Genomic DNA, 19,155 nt, shown 5'->3' with positions numbered 1-19,155 from the left:
AGCTTGATACTTTATCTATTATAATAAGTTTTTATTTATAAACATAAGAATTTTTAATTTCTCAACAGCTTGACCAAATTAACATGCCTAAAATCATAAGCTAACAATTCATTTAGACAATTGCCAAGGTGTACAAATATCTTAGATGCCCGAGCAAATAAAAATCTAAATGAATATTTACTTACTATGACTCCTTTCCTCAATCGATTCTATATGATGCCTATGTAAAAGTATGTGTCAAGAATTACTAATACCATTTTGGTGGGGGAGGAGGGCAGGAAAAGATACAAAGTCTTAGTCTTAGACCAGTAGAGCACAAAATGATTTTAAACTAATAAAAAATAGTAACGAGGATTTGAATCATTTCCTCTAATAAGCAAAATAATAAAAGCAAAATTTCATTTTTCACACAATAAATTTATCAATTACATACCAAAATTGAAGGCATGTCCACATGTCTCTATGCCCAATACTACACTAAATATATAAAACTTTACCTACTAATCCTTATTTTCAATTTTTATTCTGCAATTCTATTCAGATTTTGAGTAATATTATGCAGCCCTTCTTTGCCCTCCAACATCTTGTGTGGAGGGTAAAGATGAAAATTTAAGGCACTGTCTCCACTAACATATACAACTCTAAATACATCATATTTTAACTCTAGTGAAAATCCATCAAAATAAGAAAGAACACTTCTAGAATCTTGATTCAGGATGTAATTATAGCAGCATTGCAAGGATTTCCACACGAAAAGGGCCGCAACTTTGGATAGTGGTTGGCACTTTAAGCAAACCCCAGAAATCGCGCCATTCATCTTATAAAATCGGTCCTTAAAAATAGCTAAGCACGCGTATGTAAAGTCTTCGAGTGGCATGTCATGATGGGAGAAAGAGGCAGAGTTCATGGAAACTATGTCGCCTGTATAGAATTTCGCGGCAGGTGAATGATTTTTTGATTCTCCGGCATATGCATCAAAGAAGCCATATTCCAGTAGGATTGACATGCTTGATATACTTGTTAATTTTGAGAGCTGACCAGAGAAAATAGAAGAACAACATTAGTAATGTAACAACTATACGTATTTATTTTGTATGTCTTGGAGAGAATAATTGCTTAAAGGTCGTATTTACACATAATAACATGAATTAGCTCGCTCAGTAAGAAAGAGAAAAATCAAAATTATTAAGGGATATGATAGTGTTGATTATGAGACTTTTTTCCTTCCTAAATGGATAAATAAAGTCATCAATCCATTTTTGTTCATAGGTTCATTACTATGGAGCATATGTAAGACTATTTAGGTCTTATTTCCACATCCATAAAGAGAGTTTCAGCAGCCATAGAGAGAAAATAGAGCAGATTTTCGCACTTAATTTCATCACTAAACAACCAACTTCAAACTGCAATTTTTGCTTCGTTTCTTATTCGATTGAGATAATTTTTGGACAACTTGTTCATCTCATCTCAATATTTAATTAAGAAATAACATAGTTGTATTTGATGTCCCATATCTTTAGTTTTACATTTGTGAATAGTAGTTGTATTTTTTAAGTGCTTTTGCTCCTTTAGTTCTCTAGTTTTTGGTGTTGTGCTTTATGTATTGTTGCTCGTTGTTTGGCTCTTCTTTGATGTCTATTTTGGAAAATATTATTGTAATTCTTGGTGATTATAGTAGAGGTTTTAGTCCCATAATTTTTTACTCTTCACATTGAAGAATTTTTCATGTAAATTTTGGTGTATTGTGTGATTGATTTTATTTTGTTCTTGTCATATTTTTTGTTTGATATCCGTTTTGCCTTATTACTATTATGCTTATTTTTATTTATTTTCTTTTGGTTCAAATTGAAAGAGAAAATTTAGACTTGGATATTTTTCCCTATTATCCTGTCGTGCACTTTGTTGGTGTCTTTGTCATTTCCAACAAAGTTATATCAAAGCTTTGATTGTTGTTGATTGTCGATTAGAATTATAAAGGAAAATATGAGCAAGATGAAGGGGGGCCTTGGAGTAACTGGTAAAGTTGCTGCCATGTGACCAGGAGGTCATGGGTTCAAGCCTTGAAAACAGCCTCTGACAGAAATGTAAGGTAAGGATGCATACGATACACTCTTATGGTAGGGCCCTTCCCCGAACACCGCTCATAGCGGTAGCTTTAGTGCACCGGTCTACCCTTTAAATATGAGCAAAATGATGTGCTTGAATAGTAGTAATTATCATAGTTGGAGAGACAAGATAAAAGACCTTCTATTTGTCAAGAAAATGCATTTACATGTGTTCGCTTTTAATAAACCTCAATTCTTGACAGACGAGGATTAAAAATTTAAGCGTTAATAGATTTCTGGCTATATTAGACAATGGATTGAAGATTATGTTAGAAACCATATTGTAAATGAGACATATGCCAGAAGTTTGTGGAATAAGCTCAAGACACTTTATGCTTCGAAGACTGACAATAATAAGCTGTTCACTAAAACAATTGATGAATATCAGGTATAAAGAGGACAATCATATTTCTGATCATATTAGTGATTTTAAGAGTGTCCTTGACTAACTATTCAAAATGCGTGTAAAGTTCGATGAAGAAATACATAGACTTTGACTTCTTAATACTTTTCAGACTCTTGAAAACTCTACGAGTTTCTTTGACTTATTCTGCTCCCAGTTGTGTGGTAACTATGAAACATACTAAGAGTGGTGTCTTAAATGAGGATATGACAAGAAAATCTCAGGCCTCATCTTCTTTAGCTTCACACCTACGATGTTTTGATTACTGGAGATTTTAGGAGAAACAAGTCTAAAGGTTAGAATGATAGAGATAAAAGTAGAAGTCAAAGTCCAAATACAAGAATGTTACATGTGACTATTGCCACAAAAATGAGCATATTACGAGAACGATATAAGATAATAAAAGAAAGAAGACGATAATAAAAATCGTGTTGTAGTTATTGCAAATGACGATCTTATTGTTGTTTGTGGTAAAAAATAGCATTAATCTTATTCGTGATGAATCTAGCCGATTTTTTAAATTCTGGTGCAACTTCTTATGTCATGTCTTTTTTATACTCCAAATACTTTTGGGATGTTGAAAATGGACAGAAATAATGAGGTTGAAGTACTTGACATTGGGACAGTTTGTTTGAAAATTAACAATGATTTCAAATTAATTCTCAACAATGTCAAGCATACTCCAAATGTATGCTTGAATTTAAATTCTATAGGGAACCTTGATGATGAGGGTTATATTAACACATTTTGTTCTGGCCAGTGAAATTTTACTAGAGGATCAATGATTGTGACTCGTGGTGACAAGTTATCTAACTTATACGTATTTTAGAGCTCCATTTATAGAGGTTCAATAAACTTGATAAAGAATGATACTTCATCAGAGTTATGTCATAGAGCAGTCATATGAGTAAGAAAGGGATTGATAGTTTGGCTAAGAAAAATTTACTTTCTGGAGTGAAACAAGCAAAGTTAAAGAAATATGTTCATTGCTTAGCTGGTAAATAGAAAAGAGTTTCTTTTTAGAGTCATCTGTCTTAAAAAAGTTTTAATTTGTTGAAGTTGATACATTCTGATTTGTGTGGTTCTTTTAAAGTAAGGTCTCATAGTGATGCACTTTACTTTTTGACCTTTATTGATGCCCATTCTCTCAAGCTTTGGATATTTTTTTTGAAGTTCAAGGATCAAGTACTTGATGTGTTTAAGTTTTCAGGACTTGGTGGAGAGACAGATATGGAAGAAATTGAAATGCATTCGTTCAAATAAAGATGGTAAATATATTGGTCCTTTTGATAGATATTGTAGAGAGTAGGTTATTCGACATCTAAAAAACTTCTTCAAAGACTCCTTAGTTAAATGATTTAGCAGAGAGGATGAATAGAACTCTTAGTTAAGAGAGCTAGATATATACTTTCAGATGCTAAGCTGTCAGATTTCTTTTAGACGAAAACACTTAGATATATGATTTCAGATGATAAGCTGCAAGATTTTTTTTGGACAGAAACACTTAACACTGTTGCTTATGTTATCAATTTATCTTCTACTATTGTTTTGGATAGTGATGTCCCTGACAGAGTTTGATTCGTAAGAAAGTTTTTTAAGATCATCTTAGAGTTTTTGGGTGTAAAGTTTTTTGCATGATCTTAAGGATGGAAGGTCAAAGTTTGATGTTAAAATTAGGAAATATATCTTTATCGATTATGACCAAGATGAATTTGACTATTATTTTTACGATATAGTTGAGAAGAAACTTATTAAAATTTATGATGTTGTATTTTTTCAAGACCAAACAATTGAAGATTTTGACAAAGTTAACAAGGTTGATTCTTTGAGTAGTGAGAGTCTAGTTGATGTTGATTCAATTTATTTGAATATTGCACCTGAAAAATCTTTATAATAATGAAATCAAGTTAATAATAAAGATGGTGATCATGTTCAAAATGAGCAGCATTATTCTGTTAATGCTTCAGTGCAAGATGATGTGATTGATTAGCAACCAGTTGTTATTGATGCTCCAAAGAGTTATCTAAAATGCTCTACTAAAGTGATAATATCTTCATTTCATTGTACTCCACATGAATAGTACTCTTGAATAATAGGAAAGATACTGAAAATCTTAATGAGGCCATAGAAAGTGAAAAAAATGAAAGGTGATTTGATGTTATGGAGGATGAGATTAAATTCTTACATGATAATCATACCTTTAATTTGGCTAAGCTACCTAAAAAAACAATTAAAAACAATGAGTGTTTTGAGTAAAGCATAAAGATGGTGACTCAGTTCCACAATACAAGGCTAGATTAATTGTGAAGGAATTTAACTAGAAAATTGAAGTTGATTTTAATGAGATATACTCTATAGTTGTGAAGATGACATTCATTCATATAGTTCTAGGTTTAGCTGTAAGTCTAGATTTAGAGGTTGAGCAAATAGAAGACTTCATCAGACCATTGTGATTTAGTGCAAAAATTCTCTAATAGTGACTTTATTATTGTGTTTTTTTATGTTGATGATAGGCTTATTGTTGGTCATAATACTTACAAGATTTAGAAGTTGAAAAAAGAGTTGAGTAAGTCATTTGCTATGAAATACTTAGGACCAGTAAAATAGTTTCTTGACATGCAGATTATCCATGATAGAAATTCTGAAAAATTGTGGTTATCACAAGAAAAGTACATTCAAAAAGTACTTCAAAGGTTCAACATGAATAAGACTAAGGTTGTCAGAAAATCTTTAGCTATGCACTTTAAATTGACCAGGAAGTAGTGTCCTTCCATTGATAATGAGAAAGAAGATATGAAGAAAGTTCCTTATCCTTCAACTGTTGGTATTTCATATATGTAATGATTTGTACAAGATCAGATATTTCTCATGTTGTTGGTATTGCTATCCATTTTATTTCTAGTTCGGAAAAAGAGTATTGAAATGATATAAAGTGAATTATGAGATATCTTTGTGGCACTTATAATTGGAGTTTGTCTTTTGATACAAAAAAGTCTATTCTTTATGGTTATACTAATTCAGAGATGACTGGTGATGTTGATACTTGCAAGTCTACTTTAGGGTACTTAGTTACTTTTGTAGGAGGAGATGTGTCTTGACAATCTAAGTTGCGAAAATGTATTTTTCTTTCTACTACAGAAGTTGAGCTTATTGCTGGCATTGAAGCTTGTAAAGAGTTGCTCTAGATGAAAAGATTCTTTTGAAAACTTGATTGCACTCAAGAGAGGTATGTGTTTTATTATGACAGTCAAAGTGCTATACATCTTGACAAGAATTCTATATTTCATAGTCGATCTAAATACATTGATGTGAGATATCATTGGATTCAAGATGTTTTGAATTCTAAGTTGCTTGAACTTGAGAAGATTCATATGGATGATAACGGTTCTGACATGATGACTAAATTTTTACCAAGAGGTAAGTTTAAAGATTGTTGCATCATCGTCGGGATGACAGTCTCCTCCACATAGTCATGAGGGGGAGAATTAATAGATTATGGGTCTTTTTTTCCTTCCTATGTAGATAAATAAAGTTAAATTTGAATCAACTCATTTTTTTTATAGGACCATTACTAGGGGATATATATAAGACTTTTTAGGTCTTATTTCTGCATCCACAAAGAGAGTTTTAGCCCATAGAGAGAAATAAAGCAGATTTTTGCACCTAATTTTAATCCTAAATAGTCAGCTTTAAATTGCAATTTCGGCATCATTTCTTGTCCGATTGAGTTAATTTTTGGATAGCTTATTTCTATTATCTAAATCTTTAATTAGGAACTGACAAAGTTGGATTTGGTGTTCCACAACTCCAATTTTGAATTTGTGAACAATAGCTATATTTTTTTGGTAATTTTGCTCCTTTAATTCTCTAGTTTTTGGTGATTTGTTTTGTGTATTGTTGCTTGTTGTTTGAAACTTATTTGGTGTCCATTTAGAGTTATTATTGTAACTTTTGGTGATTATAGCGGAGGTTTTGGTCTCAAAATTTTTTACTTTTCACACTGAAGGGTTTTTCACGTAAATCTTGGTGTCTCGTGTGATTGATTTTATTTTATTCTTGTTATATTTTTTTGGTTGATATACTTGTTGTCTTATTATCATTGTACTTAGGTTTATTTGTTTCTCTTGATTCAAATTGAAAGAAAAAATTTAGACTTGGATATTATTTCGCTGCTATTCTGTCGTACACGTTGTTAGTGCCTTTGTATTTTCCAACAGATAGAACATAAATTTAGTTATTTGAATAAATCTTATTTCAGAATCTCATTAAATTAGAACCTCCCTAGGTAAAAAATCAATACTCTAATTTATATGATTATTATATTATCTCGATTACCACAGTACTCTTTGTTACTAGTGAACAGTAAAAAAAAGGAAAGAAAAGAAAGTTTAGAATTTCCCTCTATTATTTGTTGGCATAAAAGACTGAAAAAATAGCAAGAGGGAAAGTACTTTATATTTGAAAAGAGAAGTTTCCTAATTGTGTTTAAATTCTATGCACTAACACTTTTATTACGGTTGCCATACTTGATGTACATTTTTTTAACATTGATAGCTGATGAAAGAAAATGGATGAATATTAGCAATGTAAGAAGCATATATAACATCAACACATTATCACTCAATAAAAAAGAATAATGTAATATGTATTTTTTTTTAAATAAACAATTTATCTATGCTTTATTTGAAACTAGTGAATGGAATCAAATATTTCTCTTTGTTTGATTGACATTAAAGATGAAAACAACGGCAAGGGGTAAACTTCTTTATATTTGAACAGAGATTTCAAATTAAGTTTAAGTGTTGTGTCCTAGGCTGCTAGCATTATATATATTTTTTATCTCATCTGTTTTTATTTTATTTTACTTTCATTTAGAGTTTGGTACCTATTTTGGGACACCGACTAATCAAGATTTTCATGTGTAAGGCCCAGGAGAAACATTTTCTGCCAACATTATTTTCATTCCCAAAATTCAAACCCAAGATACTAACTAAGGATAGAAGGATCTCATCCACCATCATAACCTTTCGTGGTCACCTCATGAGGTTACATTGATTACAATAACTAAAATGATAAAAATTTTAATCATATCTTCATTCTATTTCGACTATTTCCTTCCCAACGGATAGTTTATTTATGAGCTTATATGCTTTTTTCTTTCCATAAGAGCATATAGATAGTGATCCCTCTGCTATTGAGAGGACTCCTATCGTCTTTCTTTATTTAGTGGACAACTCAAGAAATTAAAAAATATTAAACTTAGAAAAATTATGTTATTCTTAAAAGTTTAAGGCCTTTGTTTGATATTGACCTTGAGCCACCCGCTGATAACCAAGAAATGCTACGACTAATTATATTTATTTGATGGTGTGAAATTTCTTTTACAGACTAGTGGATTTTATTTTTCTTCTGTTAGCTTTCAAACAGAACAAAAGTAAAGAACATTAATCAATCATGATCATACAAATTTTCTTCAAATTTTATTTTGTTTCCTTTTCTTTTCTTTTCTTTTCCTTTCAATCCAAGCAGATTATAAACTAATGAAAGTACATGATTATGATTTGATGACCAAGGTAAAACAAAAGAGAATTAAATTTTTATAATAAAATTTAAACTTACAAGAGTTGCAGTTAGTGAGTCCTTATTCTCACTGGATCTCTTTATCCATGCTCCATACCATACTATCTGCACATACTCCCAAAAATTTCTTATTAACAACAAACTACTTTAAATCTTGAAAAGCAATATTTCTTGGACTTTTTAAAAAATACCATCGCTGTGAGTCAAGTGGTGTACACAGAATTTTTTATAAGTTGTATCAAAATTTAACATTGAGAATAGATAAACAAACTAGAGAGAAGAATGATTAATTTTCTTAATGTTAAGATATTGAGTTTAGCTTGAGGAGTGAGTTTTTGGGGGTTCAAATCCTATTAATGGCACGCTATATTTTAGCAATTAATGCTTACAAAAACAAGAAAAAAAATTGCTTCCTTCGATCTCCAGGAGAGCAGCTCATGAGAGAGGTGCCTAGTCAACAGACCATGGTGCACTTTGTGTTGATGTAGTATCATTGTATATTTATATATATACAAATCTATTTTCCTTTTTCCAGATTATAAGTATGTATTGATTAATATTTTTGACGAAGTAGTGTCGGACGACACACCTTGCTATAAGGTGGGTCCACCCCTGTATGTCGGATCTTTCATAAGTAATGCATTTGAAGGATGCAACACAGATGCAACAACATATTTGAAGAATTCGAAAAACTTAATTAAAAAAAATTACATATATATTATATCTATCTTATAATTAGCTACATGATCAGAAGGGTGCAATTGAATCCTCTTTTTTAAATAACAATATAGTATAAGGATTGTTGAATGCCCTTGACATAAGAAAACTTTTGGTGTAGCAAAGGTGACTCGCAAATTTCTTTAGTTTGTGATAGTATAACAACTCTACATAACACGTCAACTTCTCCTAGGCGTAGTACAAGAGATAGGTAGTTACCGAAACACCTCAGATAGTATGTGGTTCTCAAATCAAGTGAAATACTGTCTTCTCCAAAGCAGTTACAGAATGGATAAAAATAAACTAGGATAGAGAAACATATATATAGTAGAACATTAGCCAAAACTAAACAGTCGATGATCTTGCTTTTATTTATTTCTTGTGTTTATCTCTGGAACTTCTCTTTTCTTGTTTTCTCTTTTGTTTATCAGTGTAATTCTTAAATAAAAATAGAGGAGCAGATTCCTCTTTGTGAAGCTGCAAACCAGTTTATTTGAATACTCCCTCCATTTAAAAAAGAATGACCTACTTTTCTTTTTAGTCTGTTTAAAAAAGAATGACCCTTTTCCCTTTTTGGCAACTTTTTAATTTTAACTTTCCACGTGGCATATTTAAGACCATAATATTGAAGGACATTTTGGTACATTTGACATATCTTTAATTTAAAACCACAAGATTCAAAAGTCTTCTTCATTTTCTTAAACTTCGTGCCAAGTCAAACTAGGTCGTTCTTTTTTAAATAGAGGGAGTATTAATTATCATCATTACATTTGGTGCTTTCATTGACCCTCCTCCTCAAAATGGGTGATGGTACACACAATACTCATTTGAAATCCTTGGATGAGGCTGTTAAGAAACTCCAACATCAGTCCACCTCTCACACTAAATTTGTGGAATCCATTAACAGTGCTCTTCAAGATATAATTTCCCAATGAGTTCATTGTGCACCGAATCTAAGGCACCACTGGTGTCGGCCGCACACAACTCTTCTTCTTCTGTTTTGGGTCATTCTTCAACACTACCACCATAAACGTTTTATCATCAACATAATTCTTCTTCATCTCTACCCCTACCCTTATTCCACAACCTCACTAACAACTTCTTCTACTAACACAAAATCCTTGTAATCAATTTCGCAGGGATAAATCAGCCTCAATTAATTTATCCAAATGCGATGGTAGCAATGCCAAAAGTTGGATATTCCAGGCTCAATAATATTTTGAGACCTACAACGTACCTGATGAGCATCATATAAATTTTTTCTCTTTCTTTCTTGAAGGTGATGCCAGTGAATGATATCAATGGATGTACCAAAACCATCAATTGTGTGGTTGGAATCACTTTCTGAAAGCCATGGTGACTCATTTTGGCTATAAATAATTGGAATCCCTGGGGAGTTTTCTAGAAAAGTTACAAATGTCATCATCTATACAAAATTATCTTTATTAATTTGAGAAATTAGTTAATCGGACAACAGAAGTATCACCACTAATGCTAAAACATTATTTCATATCTAGGTTTCAACCGGATATTAAATTCGATGTGTTATCATTTAGGCCAGTAGACCTTAATGAGACCACTGGATTCGCATTCTTGCAAGAACAAAAATACTTGGCGCAGCCCAAACCTGTAACCTAGCCTCCATCCTTTGCAAAATCAGCCCCTACCACTCACTTACCACATAATACATAAAGTTCTACATCATTTTCTCCTATTTCTCCTTTACCAAGTGCTCTGGCTACATCACTTCCAGGAGTTGGTGGAATGCCATTCAGGAAACTCACGCCGGTAGAAATTCAATGTAAACGTGAACTGAACTTGTGTTTTAATTGTAATGAGAAATATCACAAGGGTCACTGTTGCTCAACTAACCCTCAATTGTTTCTTCTGCTACCAGATGCTGAACCCGGTGATGAACCGGGCTTGGAACCATCTCCGACACCTTCAGATATACCTTCTCCAAATATTATTGCTGATAGTTCCTCTCTTTTTACTCTCAGTCTTCATGCTTTTTCTGGGGTCCGTATACGATGACTCTTCATTTTACTAGTTTCATCAAAGGCATATCAGTTTAGATTCTAATTAATGGGGAAAAACACATAACTTCATTTAACCCCAAGTTGCTCGAAAACTCAAATTACCAATAGAACCCTTCTCAAGTTTTTCTGTTATGGTCGGGAATAGACAATATTTACATTATTTAGGGGTAATTCATGGAACTTTCATTGCTATTCAGGGGTTTTCCTTTAGTACAACTATTTTTGTTGTTGATTTCCATGGGTCTGACTTGGTTTTGGGAGTCGCTTGGTTAGCTACTTTGGGGATTAGTGTGTCAGATTATGTCAAACATATGTTTGAGTTTCTATTTCATGGTAACATATTCGTTGGGTGGACGATCCTATTTTTTCTCCAGTTCAAATCAATCTTTCTATCCTCTAGTGTTTTTCCCAAACTGATTCCATTTATTACCTTCTTCATGTGGATCTTTACTTAGCTAAAAATTCTACTACCACCACAGATCATCCTCCTATATTAACTTTACTACTTGAAGATTACGCTGATATTTTTCAATCACCTGTATCTCTCCTAGCCTCTCGACTTCAAGACCATCGTATTCTACTTTTGCTAGGAGCAAATCCTATTAATGTGCGTCCATATCGCTATCCCCATTTTCAGAAAGAAAAAATTGAGCATCAGGTATCTGAAATGCTTAAAACAGGTGTGATTCGTCCTAGTTCAAACCCATATTCGTCCCCTGTTCTTTTGGTGAAAGAAGGATGGGACTTGGCATTTCTGTGTAGAATATCAGGTATTGAATTTCATTACTGTAAAAAAATTCTTTTTGATTCCAATAGTGGATGAATTATTTGATGAGCTACATAATGCCATATTTTTCTCAAAAATGGATCTTTTTGCTGGGTATCACCGAATTCTCCTTCATCCCCCTGACATTGAAAAATGGATTTTCATGCACATGATGGTCATTTTGAGTTTACAGTAATGCCATTTGGGCTTTCCAATGCTCCTTCCACTTTTCAATCCGCATTGAATTCTATTTTAAGCCTTTTCTTCGTCAATTTGTCCTATTTTTTTCGACGATATTCTTATTTATAGCAAATCTTAGCCAACTTATTTGGATCATCTACATTTGATGTGTGACACTCTTCGCCAAAACTCTTTGGTGGTTAAGCGTTCAAAATGTTATTTTGGACAATCTTCAATTTTATATTTAGGACATGTTATTTCATTTGAAGACCTCCAAGTAGATCTAGAGAAAATCTCTGCTATACTTTTCTGGCCCTTACTGGAAGTAATCAAGGACGTTCGTGGATTTCTAGGTTTGACGAACTATTATCATTATTTTGTCAAAGGATATGCTCAACTTGCCTCTCCCCTTACTGATATTTTGAAAAAGGATTCTTTTCACTAGCAGATGTTGCTTCCACTGCTTTTGTTGAACTCAAAAAAGCTTTGAGTTCAGTTCCTGTTCTTTCTTTGTCAGATTTTTTCAAAGTGTTTACGGTGAAAACCGATGCATCGGTACCGATATTAGTGCAGTTCCACCTATAATAGGGAAATGTTTACCATAACTGAAGCAGTCCAAAAATGGCGGCAATATTTGTTAGGCCGTCGTTTCATTATTATCACTGATCAACAACCCTTGAAGTCACTCACGAACCAGGTTATCCAAACTCCAGAGCAACAACATTGGCTAAGTAAACTTATTGATATGATTTTGACATTCATTATCATACAGGAAAGCTTAATTCAACTGTTGATGCTTTATCTCGGGTCCCTGTACTTCATGCTTTAACAATGGTTGTAACTGAATTAGCCTTGATTGATCAGTTATGCACTTTGAACAAATCTGATGATGGTTTATTGGCATTACAATAGAAATTACAGGACGATCCAACTTCTTTGCCCCATTTTTCCTTTCAAGAAGGACTGCTATTATTTTACAATCGTTTGGTTATTCCTTCAGTTCCAACATTACGTTCTTTATTGCTTGCTGAATTTTATTCTTAAAAAATTGATGGAGTATCACATACATTTCATCGCTTATATCCCAATTTTTATTGGGCAGGGAGGCAAGCTGATGTTAAAAAGTTTGTCTTAGAATGTCAAGTTTGTCAACAAATGAAGAATTCCACTTTGAAACCAGTAGGTTTACTCTTTCATTTACCAATACCAGAGGTGATTTCTTAGGATATATCAATAGACTTCATAACAAGACTTCCTCCTTCAAATGGTCACACGGTTATCTTTGTAATTGTGGATCAACTATCCAAGTATGGTGATTTTATTGCATTGCCAACCAGGTTTACTAGTCAAAAAGTGGCAACAATATTTGTTCAAGAATTTATTCACCTTCATGGGTTCTCTGCCACCATTGTTTCTGATCGAGATCCCTTATTTCTCTTTGAATTTTGGCATAAACTACATATGTTACAGGGAACTCAACTTGCCATGAGTTTGCCATACCATCCACAATCGGATGGTCAGATAGAAATCCTCAACAAGTGCCTCGAGATGTACCTCCGATGCTTTGTAGAAGATACACCCATGACTTGTGTTCTCTTTTACCTTGGGCTGAGTTTTGATATAACACCGCGTACCATCACAGCTCAAAATTAACTCCATTTGAAGCAGTTTATGGTCGCCCTCCTCCAATCGTATTTCGCTACGTAAAGGATAGTTCCACTAATACTGCAGTAGCTGCTTCCTGATCCAACGTGATGAGACTTTGGCTATCTTAAAAGTAAATTTACTTTACGCCAAAGAATGTATGAAAATGAATGCTGATAAAGGGCATCGTGAAGTTACTTTTGAGGTAGGTGAGTGGGTATTTGTACGCCTTCGACCTTATTATCAACTTTTTTTGCGCTTACATGGACACACAAAATTGAGCAGACATTTCTTTGGCCTTTCCAGATTGTTAAATAAATTAGCAATGTTTGTTATAAGTTGATCTTTTAGTATCTTCAAAAATCCACCTTGTGTTCCATGTTTCAGTCCTTCGTAAGTGTCTGGGTAATCCTTCTCAACAGGTCACTCCGATTGATTTACTGGATTACTTCTCTTCTTTGGTTCTTCAACCTGAAGATGTATTGCAAACTCAAAGCGTCACTCATGGTGCTCATCATATTTCTCAGTGCCTCATCAAATGGTCAGGGTTTCTTACTATTGATATAACTTGAGAGGATACTCATATTATTCGACAGAGGTTTCCCAATTTAAACCTTGAGGACAAGGTTTCTCTTCGCGGGGGCGGCATTGTAACAACTCAACAGGACACATCAACTGCTCCTAGGCGTAGTACAAGAGATAGGCAGTTACCGAAATACCTCAGATAGTACGTGGTTCCCAAATCAAGTGGAATACTGCCTTATCCAAAACAGTTACAGAATGGATAAGAATAAACTGGGATAGAGAAACATATATATAGTAGAACATTAGCCTAAAATAAACTGTCGATGATCTTGCTTTTATTTGTTTCTTGTGTTTATCTCTGGAACCTCTCTTTTCTTGTTTTTCTATTTTGTTTATCAGTGTAATTCTTAAATAAAAATAGAGGAGCAGACCTCTCTTTGTGAATTTGCAAATCAGTTTATTTGAATATTAATTATCATCATTACAGATAGGTTCGAATTTTAAGCACAATGTCTTGCATTTTTTATATTTATCTGCAATATATTAAAAGTGGAAAGACTCGTAAAAGAGTTATTTAAATTTATTATCCTTTATTAAAAGACTACACAATAGATAATATCGTTTTTTCACTTATTTTCTCTAATTGTTATATCATTAAAGAAAAATATATAGTAAAAAGTATAAGGAGAATTAGTATAGACTCCTAAAATACGAGTTTATAATTAGTTAACGTTCTTATATAAATTCTTATTGATTTGAATTATTAGTTAGATACCATAATTTGAGTAGCTTTCATTTTTTAATATAACTAGTTTAATCGTACGTGCCTCGCATGTGTAATATTTGATCATTTAAAATTAAATGATTTTGTCTATTGCGATGATTTTTAATAAAGTGTAAAAATTCAAATCAATTTTCAAAAGTCTTTCACGCTTTAATAAAATAATGTAAACATAAATATATAAATATATATATTTTACCACTTGAAGTTTCGCGTGGTTGATGAATCATCACTTTTGTGTTTGCCATATAGTACCTCTTTCCCTTATTGCCACAGGTTAAGAGAGACACATCAATTTGAACCATACTTGTATTATGATTATTATTATTTTTTTATATTTAAAATCTTTTCTTATTTTTAAAGTCTTATCTTTACAAAATCATTGATTACATACTTATTATGTACTTAAAACTTTTTAAAATCTGGTACTTTTTAAATTTTTCTTATTCTAACGATTTTGCATTTATTTCTAGATTTTTCAAATCTTCTTAAAATCAAATTTAGTTAATTTAAAAATTTTAAACTAATGAAAAAATGTATTAATTTTAATTAATTTAATTATTAATTTTGATGATTTCTAATAAGGAAAGGTTTTACCATAAATATATTTAATTAATTTTCAACTCTTAAATTAGGAAAAAATAGTGAAATTCTGATGACTTCTAATAAGGAAAGGTCTTACCATAAATATATTTAATTAATTTTTAACTCTTAAATATTAGAAAAAATAGTGAAAAGATGATTTTGTATAAAGCAAAGTCTTTTTAATGAAGGACAAAAAGTTCAAACAATATTTCTAAGGTCTGTCACACTTTTAATATATTATAGATAAATTATAGATATAGATTAGAGATATAGATATAAATAAATATAGATTATAAATAGATTATAGATATAGATTATAAATTATAGATTATAGATATAGACATAGAATATAGATATAAATTATAAATATAGATTATAGATAGATTTGAAAAAAAGAAACATGAAACTTTTTACCTGTACGAGTAAGTCGTATAGAAGTAGAAAACTTTTAGAACTATTTTAATATTCTTATTAAAGAAGAGATTCAATTAACATAAGTCGAAAAGGAAATAACAATAATAGAATAAGTAGGAAACTTATTAATATTAATATTTTTATTAAAAAAAGGTTTACATGATCTGAGTCCTTTTAGCTATATTCATATCGTTTGTTTTTGAGGAGCAGAAGAAATTATTGGAATTCTATGAAAGAGTCTCGGGAGCCAGGATGCCTGAAGCTCACCTGGTATACTCCCTCGATCTTGAATGCTCTGTTCCGCTTCTTGATTACATTATGGGATGACAGTCAGTCTTCTTCCAAAACAAGCCAAGGTCCCAGGTCTCCGAGTAAGCCCGCGCTTTTTCGAAGAATCCTGCACCCATGGGCATACGGCCTGACAGGCCTACTCTTAGTTCCGTTTGCCGGCCCCACGGCTTATTTCATCTCGATGTTTGAAGTAGCATGTGTTAATTGTTTATTGATCTACTTTTTTTCTTTTATTATTTGATTGAAGAAATAAATTTATTTGTGATTTGAGGGATGTTTTCAAAAGTTTTAGTATGTTCTTGATCTATAATCTTTATAGTAAATATGATTCAAGAGATAAATATACTTGTGATTTAAGGTATGTTTTCAAAAGTTTGTATGTTTTTGAAGTTTACAATAAATAAAGTATCATGTATTCTTGCTAAAAATTGCTATTGAGAAGTTTTTATTGTGAAATCTTGATATATCTTATGGTTAAAGAGATAAATTTACTTGTGATTTGAGATAAGTTTTCTAAAATTTTAGCATGTTATCGATGTTTACAATTTGATAGTTACTATGATTAAAGAGATAAATTTGCTTGTGATTTGAGGTAAGTTTTTTAAAATTTAATATGTTTTTGAAGTTTACAACAAACAAATGATCATGTATTCTTGATAGACAATTGCCAATTGAGAAACTTTATTGTGTAATATTGATAATATTACAATTGAGACAAATTTGTTTGTGATTTGAGGTAAAAAAATTTAAATTTTAGTATATTTTTTATTTTTATAAAAATTAATCATGTATATTTTTTTTTATAGATGATTGCTAAGTGGGAATTTTTTGTTTTTGATATTAGTATGCTTTTGAAGTTTAAAATAATAAATTATCATGTATTCTTAATAAATTATTGCTAATTGAGAAGTTCTTTTTGTGATTTTTATTTATACGATTTGAAATTGACTCGTTTACAATTTTAACCAGATTCTTTGGATCGTTATATTCTGTCACAAGAAATTGGTTAGTCATTCCGATTCTATATGAATTCTATTTTAAAATTTAATTATATATATGCAACTGTTTCAATTGTGAATAAACTATGAAATTTGACATATGTCATTATTTTTTAATAATAGGCTCAAATGTTGTCTTCTTTTTCTTTTTCTTTTTTGGGTACAAGCTTTATCATTTAAATAGATATAAAATTTATCCTGATGTCATTCTAATATTTTTGCTCTTTCATATATATTTTTATTGATTAATGAGAGAGACACGTGCAAAGCACGTACTCTAAATTAGTTCTTTATTAAAGGCATGACATAATTTTTCTTTTTATTGAATCACCTTTTAAAATTTTTGACTTCATCACTGACCTTAAAGTTTATCTTGAAGAATATTCTTGAATGAAAAACGATGTTAGAACACTAATTCGTCTAAAAAGAATTGTCGAAAACTAGGTGGAAAAAAATTATAATTTTCTTTTCCAAATTTTAAATTATTTTTAACCGCGTGATAGCTAAAGATTATAGGTCGCGCCCTAGGTCATCCCAAGTGCTGCTATATGGCTACAAAGCTATTTCCTAGAAAAACTCCAACTCAAATGAGAAATTCTCTAGCTGTTGCTTGCTATTATTAGGTGAACTCATATTGGCCAAAGTAGAAAGAAAGGAAAATGATAGAGAGATTCGGTATGGTACTCATTGCACCTTCGTGATATCTAACAAGTCAAATTTTATGCCAGTCATATGTTAACATATAAAAAAAGGGCGGATGAAACAAGTCCATGACTTGATATCTGTAGAATACTAACTCCAATTTCTTATATGTTCAAAAGAATCAAAGATTCCCCACTGATCGGAGTAAGTACGTACGCCGGTTATGCCGAAATGTACAAGATAGTTAGCTATTTAAAGTAGCTTCCAAAAAGATTGAAAAACAATTTGAGTATAAACTATTCGACAAATGCAACTCAATACTCAATAGGATGATCATGTCTACTGAAATCACAAAAGATCTAAAGCCCACAAAGTAAGAGAATTTTCCTTTTTTTGTATAAAAAAGGAACAAATAAAAGTTGAGGAATTGCACACATACCATATTCCCATGAATGCTTCTAAAAATAGCACTGTGTACACATCCAAGACTTTCTGTAGAATAAGAGAAATGCTTGAGAGCTTCCACAAGATCATCCACGATCACTATTGTTGGCCTGAATATGAAGAAACTTGTATCCAAGTTCCTACTATTATATGGAAAAAAGCAAGCCATAATGTTGTATTTTCCTCTTGTTGTTCTTGATTTAACTTAATTTTTTTTTTGCTTCTCTTTGTTTGATCTTTCTCTCTTAATTTGTGTTTGATCCTTTGGCTCTTCTAATCAAGTATTCATTGCATTTGTACAAGACTAAAAGGAAAAGAAAAGAGTATTTTGAAATTTGGATTTAGTTGGACTGACTGATTAGTTTGAGTTTCAAACAAGACATGCAATGAGTTATTATGTAATATTTTTCTTTGGTTGGCCAATGTAGTATTTTTGGCAGGATCCGATTTGGTCTTGCACTTTGACTGGAATAATAAGAGTGACCAGTTTGAATAATTTGTGCTCAATTTGACTTTTAACAGCTTAATATTACTTTACCACTTAGTATAAGCCGCTAGAAGCAGACGCTTCTTGGACGACTTGTCTGGTTCAGAAGGGGCATTTTTGCCTGTTTAGTGCATCGTCACAATAAAAAATAAAATCATTATCAAGTTATATTAATGACCTGGAATTTTAAAATTAATATGATAATCTTAAAAAGTAAAGTAATAGTATGCTGATATTCAATTGAGTTATCATGTAATGTAAAATAATTTACGGTCTGTATATAACTCAATTTTCTTGTTGATAATAACAAGTTTAGCTTATATAGATTGACAATATGAGAACTTTTACGCAATCAAGTAGCCTAGAAACTAGTTTCATGTAAATGTTCCATAAAATTGAGATTATTAGCAGAAAATATGAGTCGACGGACAATTCAACTACAATAATAATATATTCAATGTAATCCCACAAAGTAAGGTGGTAGAATATACTCAGAGTCTCAGACTATACCGCTATCTTAAAGGTAGGGAGATTGTTTCCAATAAAGCCGAACT

The 19,155-nt window shown here is 31.6% G+C and overlaps 1 protein-coding gene across 1 annotated transcript; it reads right to left on the bottom strand.

Annotated features, from left to right (window-relative positions):
* Window positions 1-382: 382 nt before the first annotated feature.
* On the bottom strand, window positions 383-18,581 carry LOC107856987. The gene is made up of 3 exons (XM_016701944.2): window positions 18,110-18,581; window positions 8,128-8,193; window positions 383-1,033 (listed from the first exon to the last, which is right to left on the bottom strand). The coding sequence occupies exons 1-3, from the start codon at window positions 18,281-18,283 to the stop codon at window positions 521-523; spliced, it is 753 nt and encodes a 250-aa protein (XP_016557430.1). The 5' UTR covers window positions 18,284-18,581; the 3' UTR covers window positions 383-520.
* Between the last annotated feature and the right edge of the window lie 574 nt (window positions 18,582-19,155).

The sequence above is a fragment of the Capsicum annuum genome, chromosome 8 (genome assembly GCF_002878395.1).
Source record: "Capsicum annuum cultivar UCD-10X-F1 chromosome 8, UCD10Xv1.1, whole genome shotgun sequence".
NCBI lineage: Eukaryota > Viridiplantae > Streptophyta > Magnoliopsida > Solanales > Solanaceae > Capsicum > Capsicum annuum.
This window is presented reverse-complemented; position numbering and strand designations above follow the sequence as displayed.

What these genes read in the sequence shown, in the direction of transcription:
- LOC107856987 (XM_016701944.2), bottom strand. Translation starts at nt 18,283, where the DNA reads ATGGCTTGCTTTTTTCCATATAATAGTAGGAACTTGGATACAAGTTTC. An exon ending in GAAGCATTCATGGGAATATG is followed by an intron (nt 8,194 to 18,109) that starts GTATGTGTGCAA and finishes GAGTATGTGCAG; the next exon opens with ATAGTATGGTATGGAGCATG. An exon ending in ACTCACTAACTGCAACTCTT is followed by an intron (nt 1,034 to 8,127) that starts GTAAGTTTAAAT and finishes TTCTCTGGTCAG; the next exon opens with CTCTCAAAATTAACAAGTAT.